This window comes from Salmo salar, chromosome 13 (genome assembly GCF_965601325.2).
Source record: "Salmo salar chromosome 13, fSalSal1, whole genome shotgun sequence".
NCBI classification, from domain to species: domain Eukaryota; kingdom Metazoa; phylum Chordata; class Actinopteri; order Salmoniformes; family Salmonidae; genus Salmo; species Salmo salar.
Window position 1 is genome coordinate 51,302,501 of NC_138303.1, and position 25,117 is coordinate 51,327,617.

Here is a 25,117-nt window from a genome sequence, read left to right on the forward strand (position 1 = left end):
TAACTATATAGCTAGGTGTCATCTAAAATAACCCTAATTTATAAGACAGTTCTTATTTGATTAATGGTGGTCGGACCCATCTATATGAAGCTAGTGGACTTTGCGGTTAGCCTTTAAAATAAAAGTATGTCATTGACAGTGATGCAAATGAATACAAATAGTAGAATTATACCATAATTGAATAGATCATGCTAAATGAGTTTGGAATGTTTATATAAAATCAACAAAAGACAATAATTTGTTAATTTGACAAAAATCTGTTGAAATCACACTGGATGTATTATACTTTAGAATTGCATTGGGGGCATACTTATTTCACTGTACAGCCTTACCTATGGATTGTGGATCAATGACATGGGGTATCAGTCTACTCAGTGACACTCAGAGAACATTAGCATTCGTAGCTCTTATTGCGGGACTCTGAAACAACTGTGAATTGAGCCACGTTTATTGTCAACCTATTGTGTATTGAACACTATTCCAGAGGAAAAACAATACTGCGTGAATGTTTTGGAGTCTGATAACTCTGAGGACGTTGGGAAAAAATATATTGGGTGTTGAGTAGACTGATACCCCGTTTAATTGATCCCCAATCCTTAGGTAAAGCTGTACAGTGTGATATGAATGTCAATACACACAATAGGCTGACTGGGGAGGTGATTTCACACAGTCACAGTCCCACGATACTAATATTTGCGTAAACTCTTCACAGTTGTGTTCTTCGGGTGTCACCGAGTAGACTGATACCCCATTTCATTGCTTCACATTCCAACCTTGTTTAACATCGTCTAGTCTAAATATGGCATGATTGCACCAATTGTAACCTTCTGCATCACTTTCAAATAGGTACTTTTATTTTGAAGGCAAACCACAAATTCCACTAGTGTGCCTAATCCTTATTGTGGCTAGCTTCACAACACAACCTTGTCCGGTTGAGGCTCACTAGCCAAAATTCTGAACCTGGCTAAGACAAGGTCCACAAGGTGGTAGTGTAGTCTTGAGTATGTATTTTGTGAGAGCAGCCATAGACTGGGCAATTTAGAGTTCCAGAGGATATATTCAGTCTTATATAATTTAAATTGATCCTGCTTTATTTATTTTTCATTACATCACATTGTCTCTCGCTTTGCTTGTGTGTGTGTGAGAGAGAGAGAAAAATAGAGTGCAGTGGGATATCCTATTCTCACAGCAGCAGTTAATTGCCATCATTTTTTCGAGGCCTGGTTATGGCCAGTATAAACTCCTAGCCCTAACATGAGCCCATAATACAATTCACATCCACCATCACATTAAAGTATGCTTCAACTGATTGTGCAATGTTGCTATGCTGACACTGACCTAGAGGACCTAAATTAAATGGTGTGTGTGCTTGTGGGTCAGTGTGTGTATGTCCCTATGAAAGATACAGTGAAGTATAAAAGGATCATTATGCAAAAATGTGCTAAATCTATCGAATGTAAATGCTATGAGATATGATTGAGAGCACATTCATTAATTGGTAATGTGACTAAAAAGAAGGTCTAACTCTGTAAACGCCTACATGTAATGATTTAGTGATTTTTTTTAATTTTCTTCTTCCCCCCAAGGGTGCTAAAGTCAATACAAAAATGTAATTGAAAATCAATTATTTGGGTTCGTGCCACTCCACCTCTCTTCCTCCTCCCAAAACCTACATAGTCGGGTGACTCAGACAGTTAATTAACTGACAAGTGAGCAGTATTAATTAAGGCAGTTTATACAATTTAAAACATTACAATACATTCACAGATTTCACAATACACTGTGTGCCCTCAGGCCCCTACTCCACCACTACCACATATCTACTGTACTAAATCCATGTGTATGTATAGTCATATGTTATTGTGTGTGTGTATGCATGTGTCTGTGCCAATGTTTGTGTTGCTTCACAGTCCCCGCTGTTCCATAAGGTGTTTTTTTAATCTGTTTTTTAAATCAAATTTTACTGCTTGCATCAGTTACTTGATGTGGAATAGAGTTCCATGTAGTCATGGCTCTATGTAGTACTGTGTATCTCCCATAGTCTGTTCTGGACTTGGGGACTGTGAAGAGGGACTCTTGTGGCATGTCTTGTGGGGTATGCATGGGTGTCCGAGCTGTGTGCCAGTAGTTTAGACAGACAGCTCGGTGTATTCAACATGTCAATACCTCTCATATATAAAAGTATTGATGAAGTCAATCTCTCCTCCACTTTCAGCCAGGAGAGATTGACATGCATATTATTAATATCAGCTCTCTGTGTACATCCAAGGGCCAGCCGTGCTGCCCTGTTCTGAGCCAATTGCAATTTTCCTCAGTCCTTTTTTGTGGCACCTGACCACACGACTGAACAGTAGTCAAGGTGCGACAAAACTAGGGCCTGTAGGACCTGCCTTGTTGAGAGTGTTGTTAAGAAGGCAGAGCATCGCTTTATCATAGACAGACTTCTCCCCATCTACCGCATCAATATGTTTTGACCATATCAGTTTACAATCTAGTGTTACTCCAAGCAGTTTAGTCATTTCAACTTGCTCAATTTCCACATGATGTATTACAAGATTTAGTTGAGGTTTAGGGTTTAGTGAGTGTTTTTTCTTCCAAATACAATGCTTTTAGTTTTAGAAATATTTAGGGCTAACTTATTCCTTGCCACCCACTCTGAAACTAACTGCAGCTCTTTGTTGAGTGTTGCAGTCATTTCAGTCGCTGTAGTAGCTGATGTGTATAGAGTTGAGTCATCCGCATACATAGAAACTCTCTGTCAGTGGCATGTCGTTTAGTAAAAATTGAAAAAATCAAGGGGCCTAAACAGCTACCCTGGGGAATTCCTGATTCTAACTGGATTATATTTGATAGGCTTCCATTAAAGAACACCCTCTGTGTTCTGTTAGACAAGTAACTCTTTATCCGCATTATAGCAGGGGGTGTAAAGACATAACACATATGTTTTTCCAGCAGCAGACTATGATCGATAATGTCAAAAGCTGCACTGAAGTCTAACAAGACAGCCCCCACAATCATTTTATTATCAATTTCTCTCAGCCAATCATCAGTCATAAGCATGCTGAAATTCTGTTGTCAATTTGTTTACTGTAAAATAGCATTGTATCTGGTGAAACACAATTGTTTTCCAGTTTACACATCAACTAATCCTCCAAGTCAAAAAGTTGAAGGCTAGGTGCTTTTGGAGGTGGAGCACGGCACAACAGTGCACCTGGAAAACCTCTGCAATAGCGCAAACTTCGTATTTTTAAGGTTTGGTAAACTTTTGGACATTTGTTAGTTTGGAGAATATTTCGGACATCATGGCTTTGCGTGTCAATTTTTTTTGTGATTAGGTGAAAATAGCATTGTTTTCACGTCAATGAGAAAATGCGCCTGAAGACTGCAATAACATTTATATTTCTAATGAAGAGGATATGTTCGTCAGTCGGATTAGGAGATCTTCAAACTTTCATGTGAGTAGCTATACTTCATTATTCATAATATACAAAATATGCATACATGGCTCAACCCAATACATTATTTTTTTAAACACTGGAGATTGCGCAGCACTGGTCCAAGACGGGCATGGTAGAGCCAATAGCATCATTATTTTACAATCACTTTGAAACTATTTTTATTGCATTTATTGCTATTAGCTTATTTTCTGTGATACAGTAGCCTAGACCGCATCACTCATGCATTGCATGTATTTTCAAACAATGATTCAATGATCCCTGTCAAAAAGAATGTCTTAGCCCACTGGGCACACCACTGTCATTTCGACGTGGACATTTTTGTGATATTTGGTTGAGATTGATCAATCAGTTTTCTACTGACCTTTATTCACCCACTCAAAAAGACAGTCAGAAGTCCCAATGTGTTATCACTATGCTTTCAACAATCTAAAAAACAACCAAATTATACTGAACAAAAATAGAAACCCAACATGTAAAGTGTTGGTCCATGTTTCATGAGCTGAAATAAAAGATCAACGAGATTTTCCATATGCACAAAAAGCTTGTTTCTCTCCAATTTGTTTACATCCCTGTTAGTGAGCATTTCCCCTTTGCCAAGATAATCCATCCACTTTACAGGTGTGGCATATCAAGAAGCAGATTAAACAGCATGATCATTACCCAGGTGCACCTTATGCTGGGGACAATAAAAGGCCACTCTTAATAGTGCAGTTTTGTCACTCAACACAATGAGAAAAAAATAAGAAACTAGCACACTGCTCTTGCTAGTGTTACTGCTCTTTATTAAGCCCGATGTCTCGGCCTCAAGGCCTTCCTTAGAGCTTTTGTGAGTATTTATAATTTGAACCCTTATGTACACATTGCTCCACCCACATCCGTTCAGTGCATCGAATGGGGTTGCAGTCGAGGGAAAATAAGCAAGTGTTACCAAATATAACAATGTGCATTTCATAAGTATTCTAATAAAGTGTGTACATAAAACGCATTAAACAAGTCTGTAAAACCTCAATGAGGACATCGACCTGTCAAGTAAGTTTTCATAAATCATTGGGTACAGTGCAAGAATAAACGTCAAAGTAGTCTGAAGTGGCAGCATTAACTCATGTTCACATTTACAACATAACATGCATGGGCATTTAATCAATCAAATGTATTTATAAAGCCCTTTTTACATCAGCCGATGTCACAAAGTGCTGTACAGAAACCCAGCCTAAAACCCCAAACAGCAAGCAATGCAGATGTAGAACAACGGTGGCTAGGAAAAACTCCCTAGAAAGGCCAGAACCTAGGAAGAACCTAGAGAGGAACCAGGCTGAGGGGTGGCCAGTCTTCTGGCTGTGCCGGGTGGAGATTATAACAGAACATGGCCAAGATGTTCGAACGTTCATAGATGACCAGCAGGGTCAGATAATAATAATCACAGTGGTTGTAGAGGATGCAACAGGTCAGCACCACCAGGAGTAAATGTCAGTTGGCTTTTCATAGCCAACAGCAGGTGCGGTAGAGAGAGCGTCGAAAACAGCAGTTCCGGGACAAAGTAGCATGTCCAATGAACAGGTCAGGGTTCCATAGCCGCAGGCAGAACAGTTGAATCTGGAGCAGCAGCATGACCAGGTGGACTGGGGACAGCAAGGTGTCATCAGGCCAGGTAGTCCTGAGGCATGGAGAAAGAGAAAAAAAGAGAGAGAATTAGAGGGAGCATACTTAAATTCATACAGGACACCGGATAAGACATGAGAAATACTCCAGATATGAGAATACCCTAGCCCCCCGACACAAACTATTGCAGCATAGTGTGTCTTAATCATTAAGACCTGGGAATGTCTGGAGGGTGAAAATCTCAAAACATTACCCTTGCTCAGAGTATTATTTATATCACCTCCCCTGTCTGATATCTTGACTTTCTTTATGCCACATCTAAAGGTAGAAATGTCATGTTTTTGGTCATTTAAATATACTGCGACTGGATAATCTGTCATTTCTCCTGATTTGAACTTTTATGTTCCTTAATTCTGTTTGAGAGAACAAGAGGTTTTACCTACATAACACAGCCCACATGGACATTTATTAATGTAGATAACATAGATGGTCATAAATTCTTGATCTAGACCTGGCGCTCCGGTACCGTTTGCCATGTGGTAGCAGAGAGAACAGTCTATGACTTGGGTGACTGGAGTCTTTGACAACAAAGTTCAAATGGGAATACAATGTCAGATATTTTGTATTTATACAGCAACTTAAAATGTATGCGAAACAAAAAACATTGATTTAAAAGTTTAGCAAACCACAGAATGACTACTTTGAACAATTTACACAGAATATTTTACAAAAATACATTTACTGGAAGAACTGTGCAGATGCTAAGTTTGGTAACAGAATCAGTTTTTTATGCATCCACGTTTCCCAGAAACTCTGTTAACTTCTATGGGCTATGTGGGACGCTAGCGTCCCACCTGCGGGACACAGCCAGTGAAATATCAGGGCGGCAAATTCAAAAACAAAAAAATGCGTAATTCAACTTTCGCAAACATACAACTATTTTACACCATTTTATAGATACACTTCTCCTTGATGTAACCACATTGTAACCACAAAAATAATCACACAGCCATTTTCCAAGCAAGGACATGTGTCAATAAACCCTAAACACAGCTAAATGAAGCACTAACCTTTGACGATCTTCATCAGATGACACTCCTAGGACATTATGTTACACAATACATGTATGTTTTGTTCGATAAAGTTCATATTTATATCCAAAAACAGCATTTTACATTGGCGTGTGATGTTCAGAAAATGCATTCCCACCAAAACGTCCGGTGAATGTGCACATCAATTTACAAAAATACTCATCATAAACGTTGACAAAATAAATAACAATTATTCAAAGAATTATAGATAGACTACTCCTGGATGCAACCGCTGTGTCAGATTTTAAAATAGCTCATTTTTCAATATTCTGTGTACATAGCTCACCATCACAGCAAGCTATACAGACACCCGCCAAGTTCGGGGTCACTTAAACTCAGAATTAGTATTATAAATATTCTCTTACCTTTGCTGATCTTCGTCAGAATGCACTCCCAGGACTGCTACTTCCACAATAAATGTTGTTTTTGTTTGAAATAATCCATATTTATGTCCAACTACCCAATGCAGCACTAACCTTTGATGATCTTCATTAGATGACACTCCTAGGGCATTATGTTACACAATACATGCATGTTTTGTTCAATCAAGTTCATATTTATATCAAAAACCAGCTTTTTACATTAGCATGTGATGTTCAGAACTAGCATACCCACTGAAAACTTCCGTTGAATTTACTAAATTACTCATGATAAATGTTGACAAAATACATAACAATTATTTTAAGAATTATAGATACAGAACTCCTTTATGCAATCGCTATGTCCGATTTTTAAAATAGCTTTTCGGCGAAGCACATTTTGCAATATTCTGAGTGCATAGCTCGGCCATCACAGGCTAGCTAATTTGACATCCACCAAGTTTGGGGCTCACTAAACTCAGAATTACTATTAGAAAAATTGGATTACCGTTGGTGTTCTTCGTCAGAATGCACTCGCAGGACTTCTACTTCAACAACAAATGTTGTTTTGGTTCCAAATAATCCATAGTTATGTCCAAATACCTCCGTTTTGTTTGTGCGTTGAGGTCATTATCCGAAGTATGACGCGCAAGCGCATTTCGTGACAATTATTTTTCAAAATATTCCATTACCGTACTTCGAAGCATGTCAAACGCTGTTTAAAATCAATTTTTATGCTATTTTTCTCGTAAAATAGTGATAATATTCCAACCGGGCAACGTTGTATTTATTCAAAGGCTGAAAAAAAAAAAATTTGAATTCTCGTGACCACGCATCTCCAGTCTCACTGTCCCCAGGCTGACCACTTACAAACTCTGCTGCTGTTCTTTGCCCAGAGTCAGCAGACACCCCATTCCACTTTCTGGCGGCTTTAGAGAGCCAATGGAAGCCTTAGAAAGTGTCACGTTAAAGCACAGATGCTGTAATGTCGATAGAGATGCAACAGAAGGACAACAAATTGTCGGACAGGGCGCTTCCTGTATGGAATCTTCTCAGGTTTTGGCCTGCCATATGAGTTCTGTTATACTCACAGACACCATTCAAACAGTTTTAGAAACTTTAGAGTGTTTTCTATCCAAATCTACTAATTATATGCATATTCTAGTTTCTGGGCAGGAGTAGTAACCAGATTAAATTGGGTACGTTTCTTATCCGGCCGTGAAAATACTGCCCCCTATCCCAAAGAAGTTAAAATCAATCTTTATGGTATTTTTAACGTAAAATTGCGATAATATTCCAACCGGACAATAGCATATTCATTCAAGAAGAAAAAGAAGGAACGGCGCGCTCGCGGGACCGCGCATATCCAATCCCTTTGTCCACACTGATTGACTGAGCTCCTATTATCTGCCCAGTGACAGGAGAATGCTGAAAGAACTTTCTGAAGGCTGTTGACAGCCAATGGAAGCCTTAGGAAGTGTAACGTGACCCCACAGAAACTGTAGTTTTGATAGAGAATCAAAAGAAGAACTACAATTCTCAGACTTTCCACTTCCTGGTTGGATTTTTCTCAGGTTTTTGCGTGCCATATGAGTTCTGTTATACTCACAGACACCATCCAAACAGTTTTAGAAACTTTAGAGTGTTTTCTATCCAAATCTACTAATAATATGCATATTCTCGTTTCTGGGCCAGAGTAGTAACCAGTTTAATTTGGGTACGTTTTTCATCCGGCCGTGAAAATACTGCCCCCTACACCCCAACAGGTTAAACATCTGTTCCAATTTAATATTCAAAGATGTCTGCAGAAAGAATGGGGTTTCAGCTATGACATGAAACCTAGGGGAAGTGGATTTACATCTGGCAACGGAATTAAGGTAATGAAATTGCATTATGGTTATAATATCCTTGTTCATATTTGGATATTATACTACACACTGGCTATTATTCTATTGAGCTTCGCCCCCAAACATGACTACACTTGGTTGATCCAGACCAAATCTGAATCAGTCATAGACAGCAGAGTAAATTAGAGTACAGTACAGTTGATATGTTCAGTACTGTATAGTAGAGTAAATTAGAGTTCAGTACAGCAGAGTACTGTACTCTAGGCTAGTGTGCTCTACTGTACTGAACGGAACTATACTGTACTGTACTTTTCTTTACTGTACTGTTCTCTACTGTGCTGTCCAAACTTGTGAAACATAGATGTCTATGATTGGTTCAGATTTGGTCCAGGCCAGAGTGGAATGACCAAATTTCAACTACTTTTAAACGTCCATGGACATCCGGTGTCGGTTGGTGCTCAGTGGGTGAGGATGCTTGTTACAGTCAATGGAAAGAAGGAAGGTGTCGTGGTAGGTGTCAGTAAGAGTTGCGAGAGGGGACATTAAAGACGACACCAGTGAGTTGTTTCTACATTTACTGTTGAAAAGCGAAATCCCAAGGGTGTGTGTGTGTGTGTGTGTGTGTGTGTGTGTGTGTGTGTGTGTGTGTGTATATATGTGTATATATGTATGTATGTATGTATGTATGTATGTATGTATATATATATGTATGTATGTATGTGGTCCCGTGTAGCTCAGTTGGTAGAGCATGGTGTTTGCAATGCCAGGGTTGTGGGTTCGATTCCCACGGGGGACCAGTACGAAAAAGAAAAAAAAATGAAATGTATGCATGCACTGCTGTAAGTCGCTCTGGATAAGAGCGTCTGCTAAATGACTAAAATGTAAAATGATATATATATACAGTAAAGTACACACAGGGTTAAAAAAACATACGTGTTGAGCAAAATAGTGTTTATTAGACACAATTGCAAACTTCAAGGAGTAGGGCATTCAAGGATCACAGGAGGTTGGGGGCACCTTAAATGGGGAGGACGGGCTTGTGGTAATGGCTGAAATAGTATGAGTGGAATGGTATCAAATACATGGTTTCCATTTACTCCATTCCAGCCATTATTATGAGCCGTCCTCCACTGGTCATGATGACATACCTGGACCACCTATTGAGACCTTTCAAGTAAATCAGGTGTTTATTGATGTGAAAGGAGACTGGATTTCCACTTTAACTGAAGAGAGACTGGCAGAGTGAGATGTCACCTAGACTGTTTTCACAGTCTTGCTTTGACCAGCAGATGACAGAAAGAGAAATAAAACCGCTATGAGCTGAACATAACAGTATGTCAATGGAAGAGAGGACAGTAACAGGAGACACTATGAGCTGAACATAACAGTATGTCAGTGGAAGAGAGGACAGTAACAGGAGACACTATGAGCTGAACATAACAGTATGCCAGTGGAAGAGAGGACAGTAGGAGGAGACACTATGAGCTGAACATAACAGTATGTCAGTAGAAGGGAGGACAGTAGCAGGAGACACTATGAGCTGAACATAACAGTATGTCAGTGGAAGAGAGGACAGTAGCAGGAGACACTATGAGCTGAACATAACAGTATGTCAGTGGAAGGGAGGACAGTAACATGAGACACTATGAGCTGAACATAACAGTATGTCAGTGGAAGGGAGGACAGTAGCAGGAGACACTATGAGCTGAACATAACAGTATGCCAGTGGCAGGGAGGACAGTAGCAGGAGACACTATGAGCTGAACATAACAGTATGTCAGTGGAAGGGAGGACAGTAGCAGGAGACACTATGAGCTGAACATAACAGTATGTCAGTGGAAGGGAGGACAGTAACAGGAGACACTATGAGCAATGAACATAACAGTATGTCAGTGGAAGGGAGGACAGTAACAGGAGACACTATGAGCTGAACATAACAGTATGCCAGTGGAAGGGAGGACAGTAACAGGAGACACTATGAGCTGAACATAACAGTATGCCAGTGGAAGAGAGGACAGTAGCAGGAGACACTATGAGCTGAACATAACAGTATGTCAGTGGAAGGGAGGACAGTAGCAGGAGACACTATGAGCTGAACATAACAGTATGTCAGTGGAAGAGAGGACAGTAACAGGAGACACTATGAGCTGAACATAACAGTATGCCAGTGGAAGAGAGGACAGTAACAGGAGACACTATGAGCTGAACATAACAGTATGTCAGTGGAAGGGAGGACAGTAACAGGAGACACTATGAGCTGAACATAACAGTACGCCAGTGGAAGAGAGGACAGTAGCAGGAGACACTATGAGCTGAACATAACAGTATGTCAGTGGAAGGGAGGACAGTAACAGGAGACACTATGAGCTGAACATAACAGTATGCCAGTGGAAGAGAGGACAGTAGCAGGAGACACTATGAGCTGAACATAACAGTATGTCAGTAGAAGAGAGGACAGTAACAGGAGACACTATGAGCTGAACATAACAGTATGTCAGTGGAAGAGAGGACAGTAGCAGGAGACACTATGAGCTGAACATAACAGTATCCCAGTGGAAGGGAGGACAGTAACAGGAGACACTATGAGCTGAACATAACAGTATGTCAGTGGAAGAGAGGACAGTAACAGGAGACACTATGAGCTGAACATAAAGTATACCAGTGGAAGAGAGGACAGTAACAGGAGACCCAACTGTGGTTTGTGACTACTATAATTTCCCCTTTTAGCCAGTTCAATTTCAGTAATTCCATTACAGTTGTGGTAACAGAATTCCGAGATTGAATCACATAATAATTCATAAACAAACTTGATATTAGTAAAAACACTAACTAATTGGTAAGGCTACCTTGTTACTTCTGTGAACTTACATTATCCTCCCTCATGAGGGAGAGATTAGAAAATATCTTAAACCACAGGATTATGTCATTGTTGCAACCAATTTTCAACATATACAAAACTTTATTCAAAAGGTGTTGAATTTGTAAGTTTGACACTATGTCAGATCTTGTCAGATTCAACGTTATATCCACTGTTAGAAAAACGAAACAATAGGCTGGGCAGCACCTCCTGCTGGAGAGTTGATCTACAACTATTAGGTCTCCAGCGTTTATATTTGTCACTGACTACTACCAACGTGCTATCGTGAGAATGATTATTGAAAGATCTCTTAAAAATAAGTCTATTCACTGTTGCTATCGAAGTCATGTAACCGTGGTCATCAACAGCTGTTGTTTCAATTCAACCCAGGGTTCAACTAAAAATGTACAATACATATGGGCCTAGGGTTTCAAGCTTTGGTTGATTAATAATTCAATCTTCAAGTTAATCATTAATATGTTGGATTCATGTCTCCATCTCAACCATAAATCGAAGTTAAAGAATCAAATCGAAGTTCATTTAAAGTTTAATTAGATTTATTCCTATTCTTTCATTTAGAGTTTTGGTTGAGTTGGACATTTCAATTATTCATTTGTTGACAAACTGGATATTTAATTGAACGTGAGAGTGTCACCTTTCCACAAAATGATCACATTAGTGTGTAGCCCAGACTGTTCGGACGCTATACACAGAAGAGGTTGCACCAACTTCAGAAGAGGAAAACGGAGAACACCATTGTGTTTGTGAGAGTCATCTTTCCGGAGGGGTTAGGTTCTAGGCCAATTGAGAAGGACGATTTTCGGGATGTCTCATGGTCAGACAAACACCGCTCTAGCTCTGTCACCTTTCCACGCAGATGCAGAAGGGCCATATCGGCGGATGAGGTGGATTGAGATGTAGCCCATACACAAAAACAGATATCTCTAGCTTAAACAGACAGATTTTGATGGGAATTTTTTTAAATGTGAATTAGATTTCCGTGGGGCCACGGAAATTGTAGGGTAAGGGTTAAAGTGAGAAATCTGAGTGAAAGCATAATTCTGTTACTGTGGAATTGCCCAGAAGTAATAGTGACCAGTAGCAGGTTAAATACATAGATAGTAATGGCAAACAATAATCAATGAACAGCAGTGTAATGGTAATAATACATTTTTTAGCAGCATCATAGGTGTGTGTGTGTGTGTGTGTGAAATAATGACAGTGAAGGTGTGTGTTCTGAGTGGGTAGTGACCTGTGGATGGGCATAAAGTCAGTGTGGATAGTCTGGGGGGGAGCAGTAGTTATTAGCAATTTAACAGTCTTGTTTTGAGAAGGAAACTACATTTTAAAAACACATTTACTGTTTTACAAAAGGCCACTGAGTTCTGTGTCTTGTGGACTCTATTCTGAAAATCAATAGCGTTGTTCCAGAAAATGCTTTTACGCGATTGAGAAAAACTGTAATGTTTCTGGACACACAATGTAGAAGCAAAGTTTCAGTTAATGTGCCACCCTATTGGCATCCCAACCTATAGCTCACCTGTGTGTGTGTGTGTGTGTGTGTGTGTGTGTGTGTGTGTGTGTGTGTGTGTGTGTGTGTGTGTGTGTGTGTGTGTGTGTGTGTGTGTGTGTGTGTGTGTGTGTGTGTGTGTGTGTGTGTGTGTGTGTGTGTGTGTGTGTGTGTGTGTGTGTGTGTGTGTGTGTGTGTTTGTGTGTGTATGTGTCTTTAGGCCCAATGTGTGTGTGGAGAGGGAGCTGACCCTACTAGTAGACAGGCAGACTTGTTAGTTTGTAAGGGGCCTTATAAAAGGACAATGCATAAACATCACTATAACAAGGCTGATTGAATTTCAGCCTGAGTTCTTCCAGTAGTTCATGTCATAAGGACTTGTGCACTCACCACATCCAGATTGTCCTTGCCTTCTATTGCAGAGAGACAGCCACACTGGACAGTCAGACACAAGCCACAGCTTCAAAAAACAATTTGGCTGGAGTCTGGAGAAACTTACTCCATGTTGGCAGTGCAAGTATTATTGTGGAAGGAGATGCTAGGATTGCGTGGGCTGTTGTATCAACAGAACTGGCTATTGTTGACATACTCGGGCAGGAAACCAAAGCTCTTGCCTTCTGTGAGATGAGACAGAGAGAAGCGTCTTATGTTTGTTGTGTGTTTTTTGCAAAACATTTGACATTTTGGGGAAAAATGCATTGAAAGTATAGGGAGCGTAACTTTTTTTTTATCCACCAATTTTTTTTTACAATTACATCGCTGGGTGTGTCTGTGTGCATCTGTCTCTGTGTGCGTCTCTCTTTGTGTGTGTGTGTGGTGGTGGACAGTGGTTTGAAACTGATCCCCTTGCTGAGGGATGGAAGGTTATTAGAGATCTCAGTAAAGCTCTGAGTGGGGCTTCCAGAGCGGTGATCAGCGCCCAGGCCCCATAATGGCCGTCCTGTTAGGATGAAGCCACATTAATCTAGAAGAGAAAGTGCACATGGAGGAAACAAAAGCTAAAATATTTGAGTACTGTGCCGGTAGTGCAGGACACTGTATAGAGCATTATGAAAGTGTAAAATGAAGAAATAAGGCAAGGACCTGGCAGTTGAGTTTCAGGTGAAAAAAACTGGAATTTATTTACAGTGCAGGCAGTGATGAAGAAGACTGGATCCAGAGAAGTATTTGCAAAATATACAGGGGAGGAAAAATATGTAAACGCAACATACATTTTCAAAGATGAGTTACAGTTCAAATAAGGAAATCTGTCAATTGAAATCAATTAATGTGGCCCTAATCTATGGATTTCACATGACTGGGCAGGGGTGGGCCTTGGAGGGCGTAGGCTCACCCACTTGGGATCCAGGCCCAGCCAATCAGAATTAGTTTTTCCCCACAATATGGCTTTATTACAGACAGAAATACTCCTCAGCTGCACATTTTTTGAAGTGGCCTTTTATTGTCCACCTGTGTAATGATCATGCTGTTTAATCAGCTTCTTGATATGCCACACCTGTCAGGTGGGTGGATTCTCTTGGCAAAGGAGAAATGCTCACTAACTAAATTTGTGCACAAAATTAAAGAGAAATAAGTCTACTTAACTTTTCAAAAATTAAACATGCCTCAAACACAGGGCAAAACACCCATAAACTCACATCTGAGTAGAGCTATAGTTAAACAACAAGTAAATCTCCCTGAATGAGGATCCTGAAAGGACCTGCCACCCCTAACCTGGCATAGACCATTCACACCTTTAAACAGGTAGGCTACATTTTCAATAAACAGTAGGCTAGTTAACACACTTGACGACTGGCAATCCGATTGCACAATTTACATGAACCTACAATGGCCAATAGATAACTCGTTAATCACAACACAGGGATCATTTGCACAAGTTTATGCATAATGTTTCCATGAGTGTTTCTGATAAACAATGAAAACACCCCTTAACCAGGATAAACCAAATAGCCTACAGAGGGGCATGCAACATTTGCCTAAAGCCGTGAACACAACCGCACACGTCTAGGGAACCAGTTCACAACTAAGGAGGTGAGTAGGAGGTTGACGATACCAAACAAAATAAACAGGGACAGTTCCAGGCATAAGTGGGAAAAAAAGAACAAGGATGTAACGTAACAAAATGTGGAAAAAGGGGCAGAGGTCTGAATATTTCTGTATACTGCACTGTATACAGTGTATATATAAATATTTATTAGACAAAAGTGATGTTGCAAAAAACAACATTGTGATGTGTAATGGAAACGGGAGATATAGGAGACATTTTCTAAAGATCAACATTTTTATCCTTTCAACAGTGGATTTTTAGTCAAACTTTCTTTATTGTGACAAATGATGATGGAAACAGTGTTTTTCAAATCAATTATGATTTCAGAATAATTCATCACATAACTATAAAGCTAAGCAATTTTTTATTGGTAGTTAGACTAGCCAGCTACACTTGTAGTAATCATGGCCAAATACCGACCAGGCACATGCCCAGGGGCCCTGACCTCCAGAGGGCCCCCATTTGATTCTCACTCAGATATCATAACATGGCATAAGTCATTACAAAATGTGTAGAATTTCAGGAAATTTGTTTTAAAATGTCAAAAATATATCTCCACCCAATGGCAAAATGGGTAGAATTGCTGCAAATTATCTGTAAAACATACTTTATATCTTTAAGCCCCATGGCAAAATGAGTAGAATTGCGGAAAACTTGTTGGGGAGACATTTCCTAGCTCACAGGCGCAGTTGTACAAAGGAGACCTTCATTCATATAGATATCACAGTTAAGGGGCCTCTTGTGCCTTATTGTTTCATAATGTGCAGTCACTGCATCTATGCTATGCATACACTAGATGCTTCAGAACATCTCCGTACATCATATCTTGGATTCACCTACTCGTTTGAACATGATTATTGTTCTTTGTTACAGAATGGCCTACTACACAGCCTACAGACAGACCTACAGACAGGACTACAAGTGCTGTCCTGGATGGACCCAGCTCCATGGAGAGGTAGGCTGCCTGTATTGTAATTGTCCTATCAACTAACACACAGCTAGAAACAACAGCAAGACGGGTTCAAGTTGATACTCCACCCACACCCATATGCACACATACTGTACACACATAGATGTCACACACGGACACACACACACACACACACACACACACACACACACACACACACACACACACACACACACAGCCAGGTCAACTTGTATCATGGAAGCTTGAGTCGCTGTGTCTCCTTTCCATCAGGGTCCATTACAAGGCCTATTAGGAAAATAAAAACGGTCTTTGTTTCAGCCAGAGGATTTAAGGCATTAAACAAAACAGCAGATTCGACAGGCCACCCGCAGAGTTACTCTTTGGCCACCTCCCAAATTCCTGTCAGAAAGTGCCTGCCAGAAAAGAGAAGAGTTTCCCAACGATATTTGGGAATATTGTCATTACGGCTGATGCTCTTCTTTATTTTGGTCTCTGTCCATTTAGTATCTGTCAATCTCCCCATCATACACACATGTGCAGGCGCACCACACACACACACACACACACACACACACACACACACACACACACACACACACACACACACACACACACACACACACACACACACACAGGAAAAGTATCCTACTGCGTTACTAACAGATCGAGAAGGAATACACGCCAAATAGATTGTAAAGACACGTTGGTCTGTGTGTGTCTGTGTATCAGGAATACAGAAGACTCAATTCTCAAACAAGTGCATCATGTCTTGTATAACTACATGAGTCTATATGCTGTCTCCCACACACGTTTTGGTCTTTAAAGGCCTTTGGAGTCTGTGCTTCTGAAGCTGACCAATGCAGGGCTTAGAGAGAGTGAAAGGACCTGGTAAGCTGTCTGACCGCCTGTCTCTGTATATTGGTACAACCTGTTTGACAGGGCTCCTTTGGCAGAGTAGAGGGCAATCCATTAGAAAGCTGGGCAGGGGGGTGTTTGTTGAGTCCCTTGAGCTGGCTATGGCCATGGGCCTGTGGAGAAAGTGTGTAAATTCAGACGGCTCTTTGGTGATTTCCACACTTTTAACAAGTCTCTTAACATGCCCAGACAGCTGAATTTTCATGACAGTTTAGATGGACCTTTTTTCTAAAGTGGAATGATGAAGTGGTGAGAAGAAAAGACTGAACGAATGTGTCAAACGAATTGGCTAACCAGACCATTTCTGTGTGTGGCATTGAGAAAATGGTGGGCGGTGGCAGGGATTGAGGCCTCCAGACAGTAGTAGAAAGAAAATGCTACTTTTTCAACAAAGTAGGATAGTGAAATTGGATGCTTTCATAGGAAACCATGCAAAGGCATAATCTTATAAACCCCATCAGCAAGTAATAAAACCTGATCACAGCACAATACATTTTTGTCTCATATATCAAGATCTTTGGGTGTTACATGGGTGCATGCCAACAAGCCTAAAGTTGGCCAAGAGGACTTAAGTCTGACATTTCCAGATAGTTGTTGAGGATGTTTCACTACATGTGAAAGCTTATGTGGCTAACGCTGAACATCGCCAGCCAAACTCTTTCTATGAAGTGATTGTTTTTTAAATGTATATTCTGGTTTTTATCCTTCTCGAGTTGTAATTTTCCCATGATATCTTCACAAACACCTCTTTGTGAATGATAATTTCGCATGAAGCGACCAAATACAACAAATCTAAATATTGGTTTAGGAGAATAAAGGGCTTTCCCGGTTTCCCCCTCAACATTGGATTCTCTGGATGTTACAAAGCTCTCTTGTTGCAACTCACTTCAACGTTAAAGGACAACTATTGTACCAAATTGTCTCTATTTTGATTTATTGACTCACACTTAGAACTATATAAGGACAAACTGTCTAAAATAATGTTCCTGATATTTTGTTTGTTTGGTTGTATTCAATCAAAACTATTGTCCAGATTCCCCTCCACTTAGTGAATAGTGACTAGACCATAACTCCCTCTTAACATTCATTTCTAATATCAAGAGCCACGTGGTGGTCTTTACAGCAATCATCTTCTGGACGTTCTTCCTGCGTGTTCCACAGAGCATATTATGTTGAATGGATTGGATCAGGACTTGGCACACTGATCTGTATTGGTTCCTTTCATAACATTATGGCTAGTTTGTGTGTGTCTCTGTGTGTGTTCCAGGTGGTACGTGGGTCACCTGGATTAGCAGTCAGATGAGAATCACACACACACACACACACGGATTATGCGTCACAGATCAGAGGGATGGATTCTCGTTGTCCCTGAACAGGACATCCTTGAAAACACCATAACAAACCTCTTCTCCTCTCTTTATTCTCCTCACCCTGTGACAAAGGGCAGTGTGTGTGTTTGTATGTACTGTATGTGTGCACGTGCATGCACGTGTCTATTATCTGATGCAGTGGCAAACAAATTAAAATAATGGCTAGTTTCAAACAAGACTTAAATTAGTATTTTTCCAACACTTAAAGCGGAATATATTTAAAAATTCAAGACCGACAATGAATGCTTTCAGCCACACAACTGCACTACAAACTCCTGGAACAAATGCCATGTGGAGTAATTTACAGCAATATGGTAGGCTTTAACAATATGACCGCTTTTTAACATTTTCTAAATGTAACCCTTCTGTTTGATTTGAGTCCAAGTCTTTCATTTGGGCTGGGGTCTGCTTCTGTATTGTAATTACACTGTTTAACTGTGTAAATCTATTTATAAACATTACAAACAGGAAACCCTCATTAGTGATGGATTGTGTTTACGTTGAATGTTCATTGTTCAGAAGACGTGTTTAGGCAGCTGTGGATGGCCTCCCATTTGTTTTGGCCAAGAGCCTGGAAAGAGAAAAACTAACGATTAAATGTGGTTAAAAAAGCTGTCCCTGCTGCCATGGCTCTGTCTATCCTACAGTAGGGAATCGTGTTTTGCCCATAAGTCATAGTAAGAGCCTTGAGTTTTTCCTGGACATGTTTGTGACCAGAACAGGAAAAACTCTATGCTGTAGTTAGTTATACAGTGGCCTTAAACTAGAGCCGGATTTAGTCTTATAACAACAAGTGCTTATAACCTAACCTTAACCAATAGTGGGTAAAAATACTAAACTGACCCAAGATCAGCTTGTAGGGGCAACTTCACCCGACTCCGGTAACTAGTAGGTCCAGAGTTTTTCATTGTCAGGTCATGTTGTCAGGAAAAACACAATACTTGTTTTGGTGAAAACTTTGCCTGTGGCCTCTCTCTCTCAGCCGGTCTCTCTGTTGGGGTGGTATGCAAATTGTAGTGGGTCTAGGGAGTCGGGTAAGGTGGAGGTGATATTATCCTTAACTAGCCACTCAAAGTGCTTCATGATGATAGAAGTGATAGTCATTTAGTTCAGTTACCTTAGCTTTTTTGGGTACAGGAACAATGATGGACATCTAAGCAAGTGGGGAGAGCAGACTGGGATAGGGAGAGATTGAATATGTCTGTAAACACTCCAGCCAGCTGATATGCACATGCTCTGAGGGTGTGGCTCGGGATGCCGTCTGGCTGGGTTAACATGCTTACATTTCTTACGCACATCGTCCACGGAGAACGAGAGCACACAGTCCTCGTGAGTGGACCTCGAAGCGGTCGAAGAAGGTGTTTAGCTTGTCCGGGAGCAAGGCGTCGGTGGCTGCTTTTCCCTTTAATATCCATGTCCATGTTCCCAGTCACCTTTCCGTGGTTAAAGGGACATTTCCCAAATGTTCAACTTCATATTCAGCATCTCCTGCACCACCCCAACATCAACATATGTGAAAATGGCGCATTTCTATGTTTTGCAGTAAAAAAGAGAGGAAGATAAGTGTTTCCAATGACATCGTCAACCAATTGGTAGACAATTAGAAAGCAATTAGTAGGCAATGCCTACTAAAATCACACGATGCACACCGATGATGTAATTGGAATCACTCATCTTCCTCTCTTTTTTTATTACAAAACATAGAAACTCGCATTATGCTAATTTGATTTCCGCGGGGCGCGGCCATCGACCTTAGAGCGAACCTTCGCATTTAACCCCCTTTCAGTTTTACTGGAATGCTGCCATCGATCCACTGTTTTTGGTTTGGATACGTTGTAATCGTCACAGTGGGAACAACATCCCCTATGCTCTTCCTGATTTTCTCTCTCTCTCTGAAATGTAAGATTAAAAGGTTTCTCCCTCTCCCAGCTGTCTGCAGTTCCAGAGTGTGCGTTAATGGTGGCCAGTGTCAGAAGGGCTCATTGCAGCTCTGTGACTGCACTGAAGGGTTCAACGAACTCAGACGCCAGTATGGTGAGTGCACACATGTCACAAGATAGTGGTATCCACAGGTTTACCCTCACTGGGTCAATCTCCATTTATGTAAAACAATGGTCAAATTCTGCCCCTGTACTGACTGATGGGACCAAGTGAGGTACAATATGTGTCTGTCAACATAAAAAACTGGAAGATGATACATTTTTTATGTGTGGGTAAATTGGCATAACCCTTCCAAAATCTAGGCATTCTCTTTGGTGAAAAAAAGTGAAAATGCTTTTGATAATTAGGCCTACATGGCAAAACAAGATTAAAAAAGCAAAGAAGACCGACATGTGGCGTACGAAGCAGCCTTCATCAGGAAGTATGATTTTCTGTCAGCCTACCACTGAAGAAATACATCGAGTAAACCAAACATTAGGAACACCTTCCTAATATTGAATTGCAACTGCCCTTTTTGCCTTCAGAACAGACTCAATTCATCGGGGCATGGACTGTACAAAGTGTGGAAAGCGTTCCACAAGGATGCTGGCCCATGTTGACTCCAATGGTGCACAAAGTTGTCAAATTGGCTGGAGGTCCTTTGGTGGTTGACCATTCTTGATACACCCGGGAAACTGTTGAGTGTGAAAAACCCAGCAGCGTGTAGTTCCTGACACAAACCGGTGCGCCTGGCACCTACTACCATACCCCGTTCAAAGCCACTTAAACCTTCTGTTTTGCCCATTCACCCTCAATGGTACACATACATAATCCATGTCTCAAGGCTTAAAAATCCTCCTTTAAAACCTGTTGGGGCTCGGGGGCAGTATTGAGAAATTTTGAAAAAAATATGTGCGCATTTTTAACTGCCTCCTACACCAACTCAGAAGCTAGGATATGCATATTATTAACACATTCGGATAGAAAACACTCTGAATTTTCTAAAACAGTTTGAATGGTGTCTGTAAGTATAACAAAACTCATATTGCAGGCAAAAACCTGTGAAAAATAGATACAAAAAAATGTGAATTTTGTGACTGTACTATTTAGTGTCATTGTTTTATAGATACCATAGTGAGAAAGGATTCATTTCGCAACACCTACGGCTTCCACTAGATGTCAACGATCTTTATAAAGTTGTTTGAAGCGTCTATGATAAACAGAGAGCAAATTAGAATGCAAGGAAGTTGACATGTCATCACTTCATTTTTTTGCGCCTGCGCATAAATCTGAGAAGCGTGAGTTTGTCATTAATTGTTTATCAAGACATAGGATAGGTTGTGTGAAAATATTACTGATGTTTAACGTTAAAAATGGACCAAAAGATTAATGCTAAACAAGGTTTGACATGTTTGAACGAACGTAAATAGATTATTTACTAGGTTTTTTTAGCTTTTCGGTGTGATTTTACAACCCCCCCCCCCCACCACGTTTTGTGGGAGCATAATGAACGCTAACTGCTTGGTGTTATTTGGACATAAATTATGAACTTTGTCAAAAGAAACCACATTTGTTCCGGACCTGGGAAATCCTGGCAGTGCCTTCTGATGGAGATAATCAAAGGTAAGGGGATATTTACAATGTTATTATCGATATTAGATGATGCTAACTGTATAGCATAGCTTGTTGTTCTTAGCATAGCACCCCGTTTATTGCAAAATGTGATTTCCCAGTAAAGTTATTTTGAGATCTGGCCATTCGGTAGCAATTACGAGATGATAATATATTATTCTTTGAATGACAATATTATAATTTACCAATGTTTTCGAATAGTAATTTTGTTATGTTCACCGGAAGCATTTCAGAGAAGAAAAAAATCTGAATTTCACGCTACTGTAAAATGCTGTTTTTGGATATAAATATGAACTTGATGGAACAAAAAATGCATGTATTGTATAACATAATGTCCTAGGAGTGTCATCTGATGGAGATTGACAAAGGTTAGTGCATAATTCTAGCTGGTTTCTGCTTTTGGTGACGCCTGACCTTGAATTGAAAATGGATGTTTGTACTTTTGTGGCTATGTACTGTCCTAACATAATCTAACTTTATGCTTTTGCCGTAAAGCCTCTTTGAAAATCGAACAATGTGGTTAGATTAAGGAGATGTTTATCTTTTAAATTGTGTAAAATAGTTGATTGTTTGAGAAATTGAAATTATTAGATTTTTGATGTTTTGAATTTCCAGCCTTGTTAGCAATCCCGACTCGGGGTTCATTGCTAACCTGTAGCCCCAACAGGTTTTAACCTGTCTCCCCCCTTCATCTACACTGTTTGAAGTGTATTTAACAAGTGACATCAATAAGGGATCAAAGTTTTAACCTGGATTCACCTCGTCAGTCTATCAAGGAAAGAGCAGGTATTCTTAATGTTTTATATGCTCAGTGTATACAGTATGTTCCCCTTAGATTGGGATGTTCGGTTTGATAACATCAAAATTGTCAGTGCTTAGGACTTGGTTAGTGCTTTCAAAGTATGGCATCCTCATAGGTCCTTTTAACAGTGACATGCCCTGGAACTTGACCTATCAAAGATTGATCATCAAACTCCCTTGTCAGCTGACTGGGGCCGATATCAGTTCTGCATAAAGCTAACAATTTTATCACTGTGAATGGTGGCGGATTTCTGTCCCCAACCAAGGTCAGAGAATGGATACTGGAATACCGGGAATGTTGGAACAATGGAAGACACCATCAGAAGTTCCGATGGCAAAGGCTTCGGAATGTTCTAGTTCCATTTATTTAGATACCAAAAGAAATCACCTGAACCCTTAACACCCAGATTTTTAGTTCCTTGATTTTCTGTCTCTGACTGTGGGTCTTCTTTGTAGATTGGACCGCTTATTACTGTTAGCATGGGCCATTGCTTCCAGTAGTCTTTTCACGGATAGCCATAGTTAATCATTACCAAATTCTTTCACTTTGTCTCTTTTTCACTTAGTCTTCCATTGACGTCAATACATGACTAAGTTCAAATTTGGTACTAAGTGGGTGGACAGGCTGTTTCTTGTAAGTGGGATCTCACAGCTGTAAAGCATCTGTCGTCCTGAAAAAAGTATTCTTATTCAGACAAATTCTTAACATACTGAAATTGAAAAGTTTAAACTGATTATTTTTCAGGAACACACATACACACACACACAATCCTGTTTCAGTGGAATGTTACTCAAACCATTGATCTAGTATTGTTCAGCTAAGTACACATGGAGAAAACAACACGCACTGATCCCAATAGCCTTGACTCAGGGTAATTGACTTTTTGATAAATATTTTTTTTATTATAATTTTTTTTCTCACCATTATTTAACCAGGTAAGCTAGTTGAGAACAAGTTCTCATTTACAACTGCGACCTGGCCAAGATAAATCAAAGCAGTGCGACACAAACAACAACAATGAGTTACACATGGAATAAACAAGCATACAGTCAATAACACAATAGAAAAAAAAGAAAGTCTATATACAGTGTGTGCAAATGGCGTGAGGAGGTAGGCAATAAATAGGCCATAGTAGCGAAGTAATTACAATTTAGCAGATTAACACTGGAGTGATAGATGAGCAGATGATGATGTGCAAAAGAGCAGAAAAGTCAATAAAAACAATATGGGGATGAGGTAGGTAGATTGGGTGGGCTATTTACAGATGGGCTGTGTACAGCTGCAGCGATCGGTTCCTGCTCAGATAGCTGATGTTTAAAGTTAGTGAGGGAAATATAAGTCTCCAGCTTCAGCGATTTTTGCAATTCGTTCCAGTCACTGGCAGCAGAGAACTGGAAGGAAAGGCGGCCAAAGGAGGTGTTGGTTTGGGGATGACCAGTGAGATATACCTGCTGGAGCGCGTGCTATGGGTGGGTGTTGTTATCATGACCAGTGAGCTGAGATAAGGCGGAGCTTTACGTAGCATAGACTTATAGATGACCTGGAGCCAGTGGGTCTGGCGACGAATATGTAGCGAGGGCCAGCCGACTAGAGCATACAGGTCGCAGTGGTAGGTAGTATATTGGGCTTTGGTAACAAAACAGATGGCACTGTGATTGGCAGCATCCAGTTTGCTGAATAGAGTATTGGAAGCTATTTTGTAGATGACATCGCCAAAGTCGAGGATCGGTAGGATAGTCAGTTTTACTAGGGTAAGTTTGGCAGCGTGAGTGAAGGAGGCTTTCTTGCGAAATAGAAAGCCGATTCTAGATTTGATTTTGGATTGGAGATGTTTATTATGAGTCTGGAAGGAGAGTTTACAGTCTAGCCAGACACCTAGGTATTTGTAGTTGTCCACATATTCTAGGTCAGGGTAGTGATGCTAGTCGGGCGGGCGGGTGCGGGCAGCGAACGGTTGAAAAGCATGCATTTGGTTTTACTAGCATTTAAGAGCAGTTGGAGGCCACGAAAGGAGTGTTGTATGGCATTGAAGCTCATTTGGAGGTTAGTTAACACTGTGTCCAAAGAAAGACTTGACTTCGGGAACACCCCGAGACATCTTTCCCAGCTCCGCCTGAAGTTGTTGCTATCACTCAGTAGCTTACCTCAGGTCTGATATTTGCCTAAGACTTACTCTGTCAGACAAACAACTCCCTTCAATGTTTTTACCTGGACGAGTCCCATGAGTTGAAATCTGTAGTGAAAGACAGTAAGGCGCTCATGCGTTCAGTTCACTTTTAGATACAAGAGGTAGCATTCTAGACTAGTGCTTGAAGTGTTGGGAAAGGCCAGTGAATACATGACTCAAAGCTCTAAAGTTTAATTCAATGAAGAAATGAATGACCTTGTGACTCACAGAATCAAAGTTACCCACTTTGGGGGCTGCACATTGCACAGCCTGTTATGTGCCATACTATTTGTTGACACAGCATTAGCTAGTCAAATAATAGCACTGTTAGGTGAAAGTAGGGAGCTACAATAATACATTATGGATTTTATTACATTGTAGGAGTACTATAATACCCCAATAAAACATAAAAAATGCATAGTCTTTCATTTACAGTAATGAAATTATAATAATAAACATTGGTTTCTATGGTTTCGGCACGTTGCTACTGTATTCACTCTAATTTCATCTACTTTGAGCCATGCCACTTTTTCTCCTCTAAATACAGTACCTAATGGGATTCACAGTAAGTGCTCTTTTCAATCCTTTCCAAGTAGTTTTTCTCTTTCCACC

At 40.3% G+C, this 25,117-nt stretch overlaps 1 protein-coding gene across 1 annotated transcript in view; it reads left to right on the top strand.

Annotated features, from left to right (window-relative positions):
• Positions 1–25,117, top strand: part of megf6 (Multiple epidermal growth factor-like domains 6) — a gene marked incomplete in the record, with an annotated part of 97,794 nt that overhangs the window by 17,143 nt on the left and 55,534 nt on the right. Inside the window, 2 exon segments of the mRNA NM_001140637.2 lie at positions 7,709–7,725; positions 15,641–15,723. Of these exon segments, the coding sequence (NP_001134109.1) occupies positions 15,702–15,723 (22 nt within the window).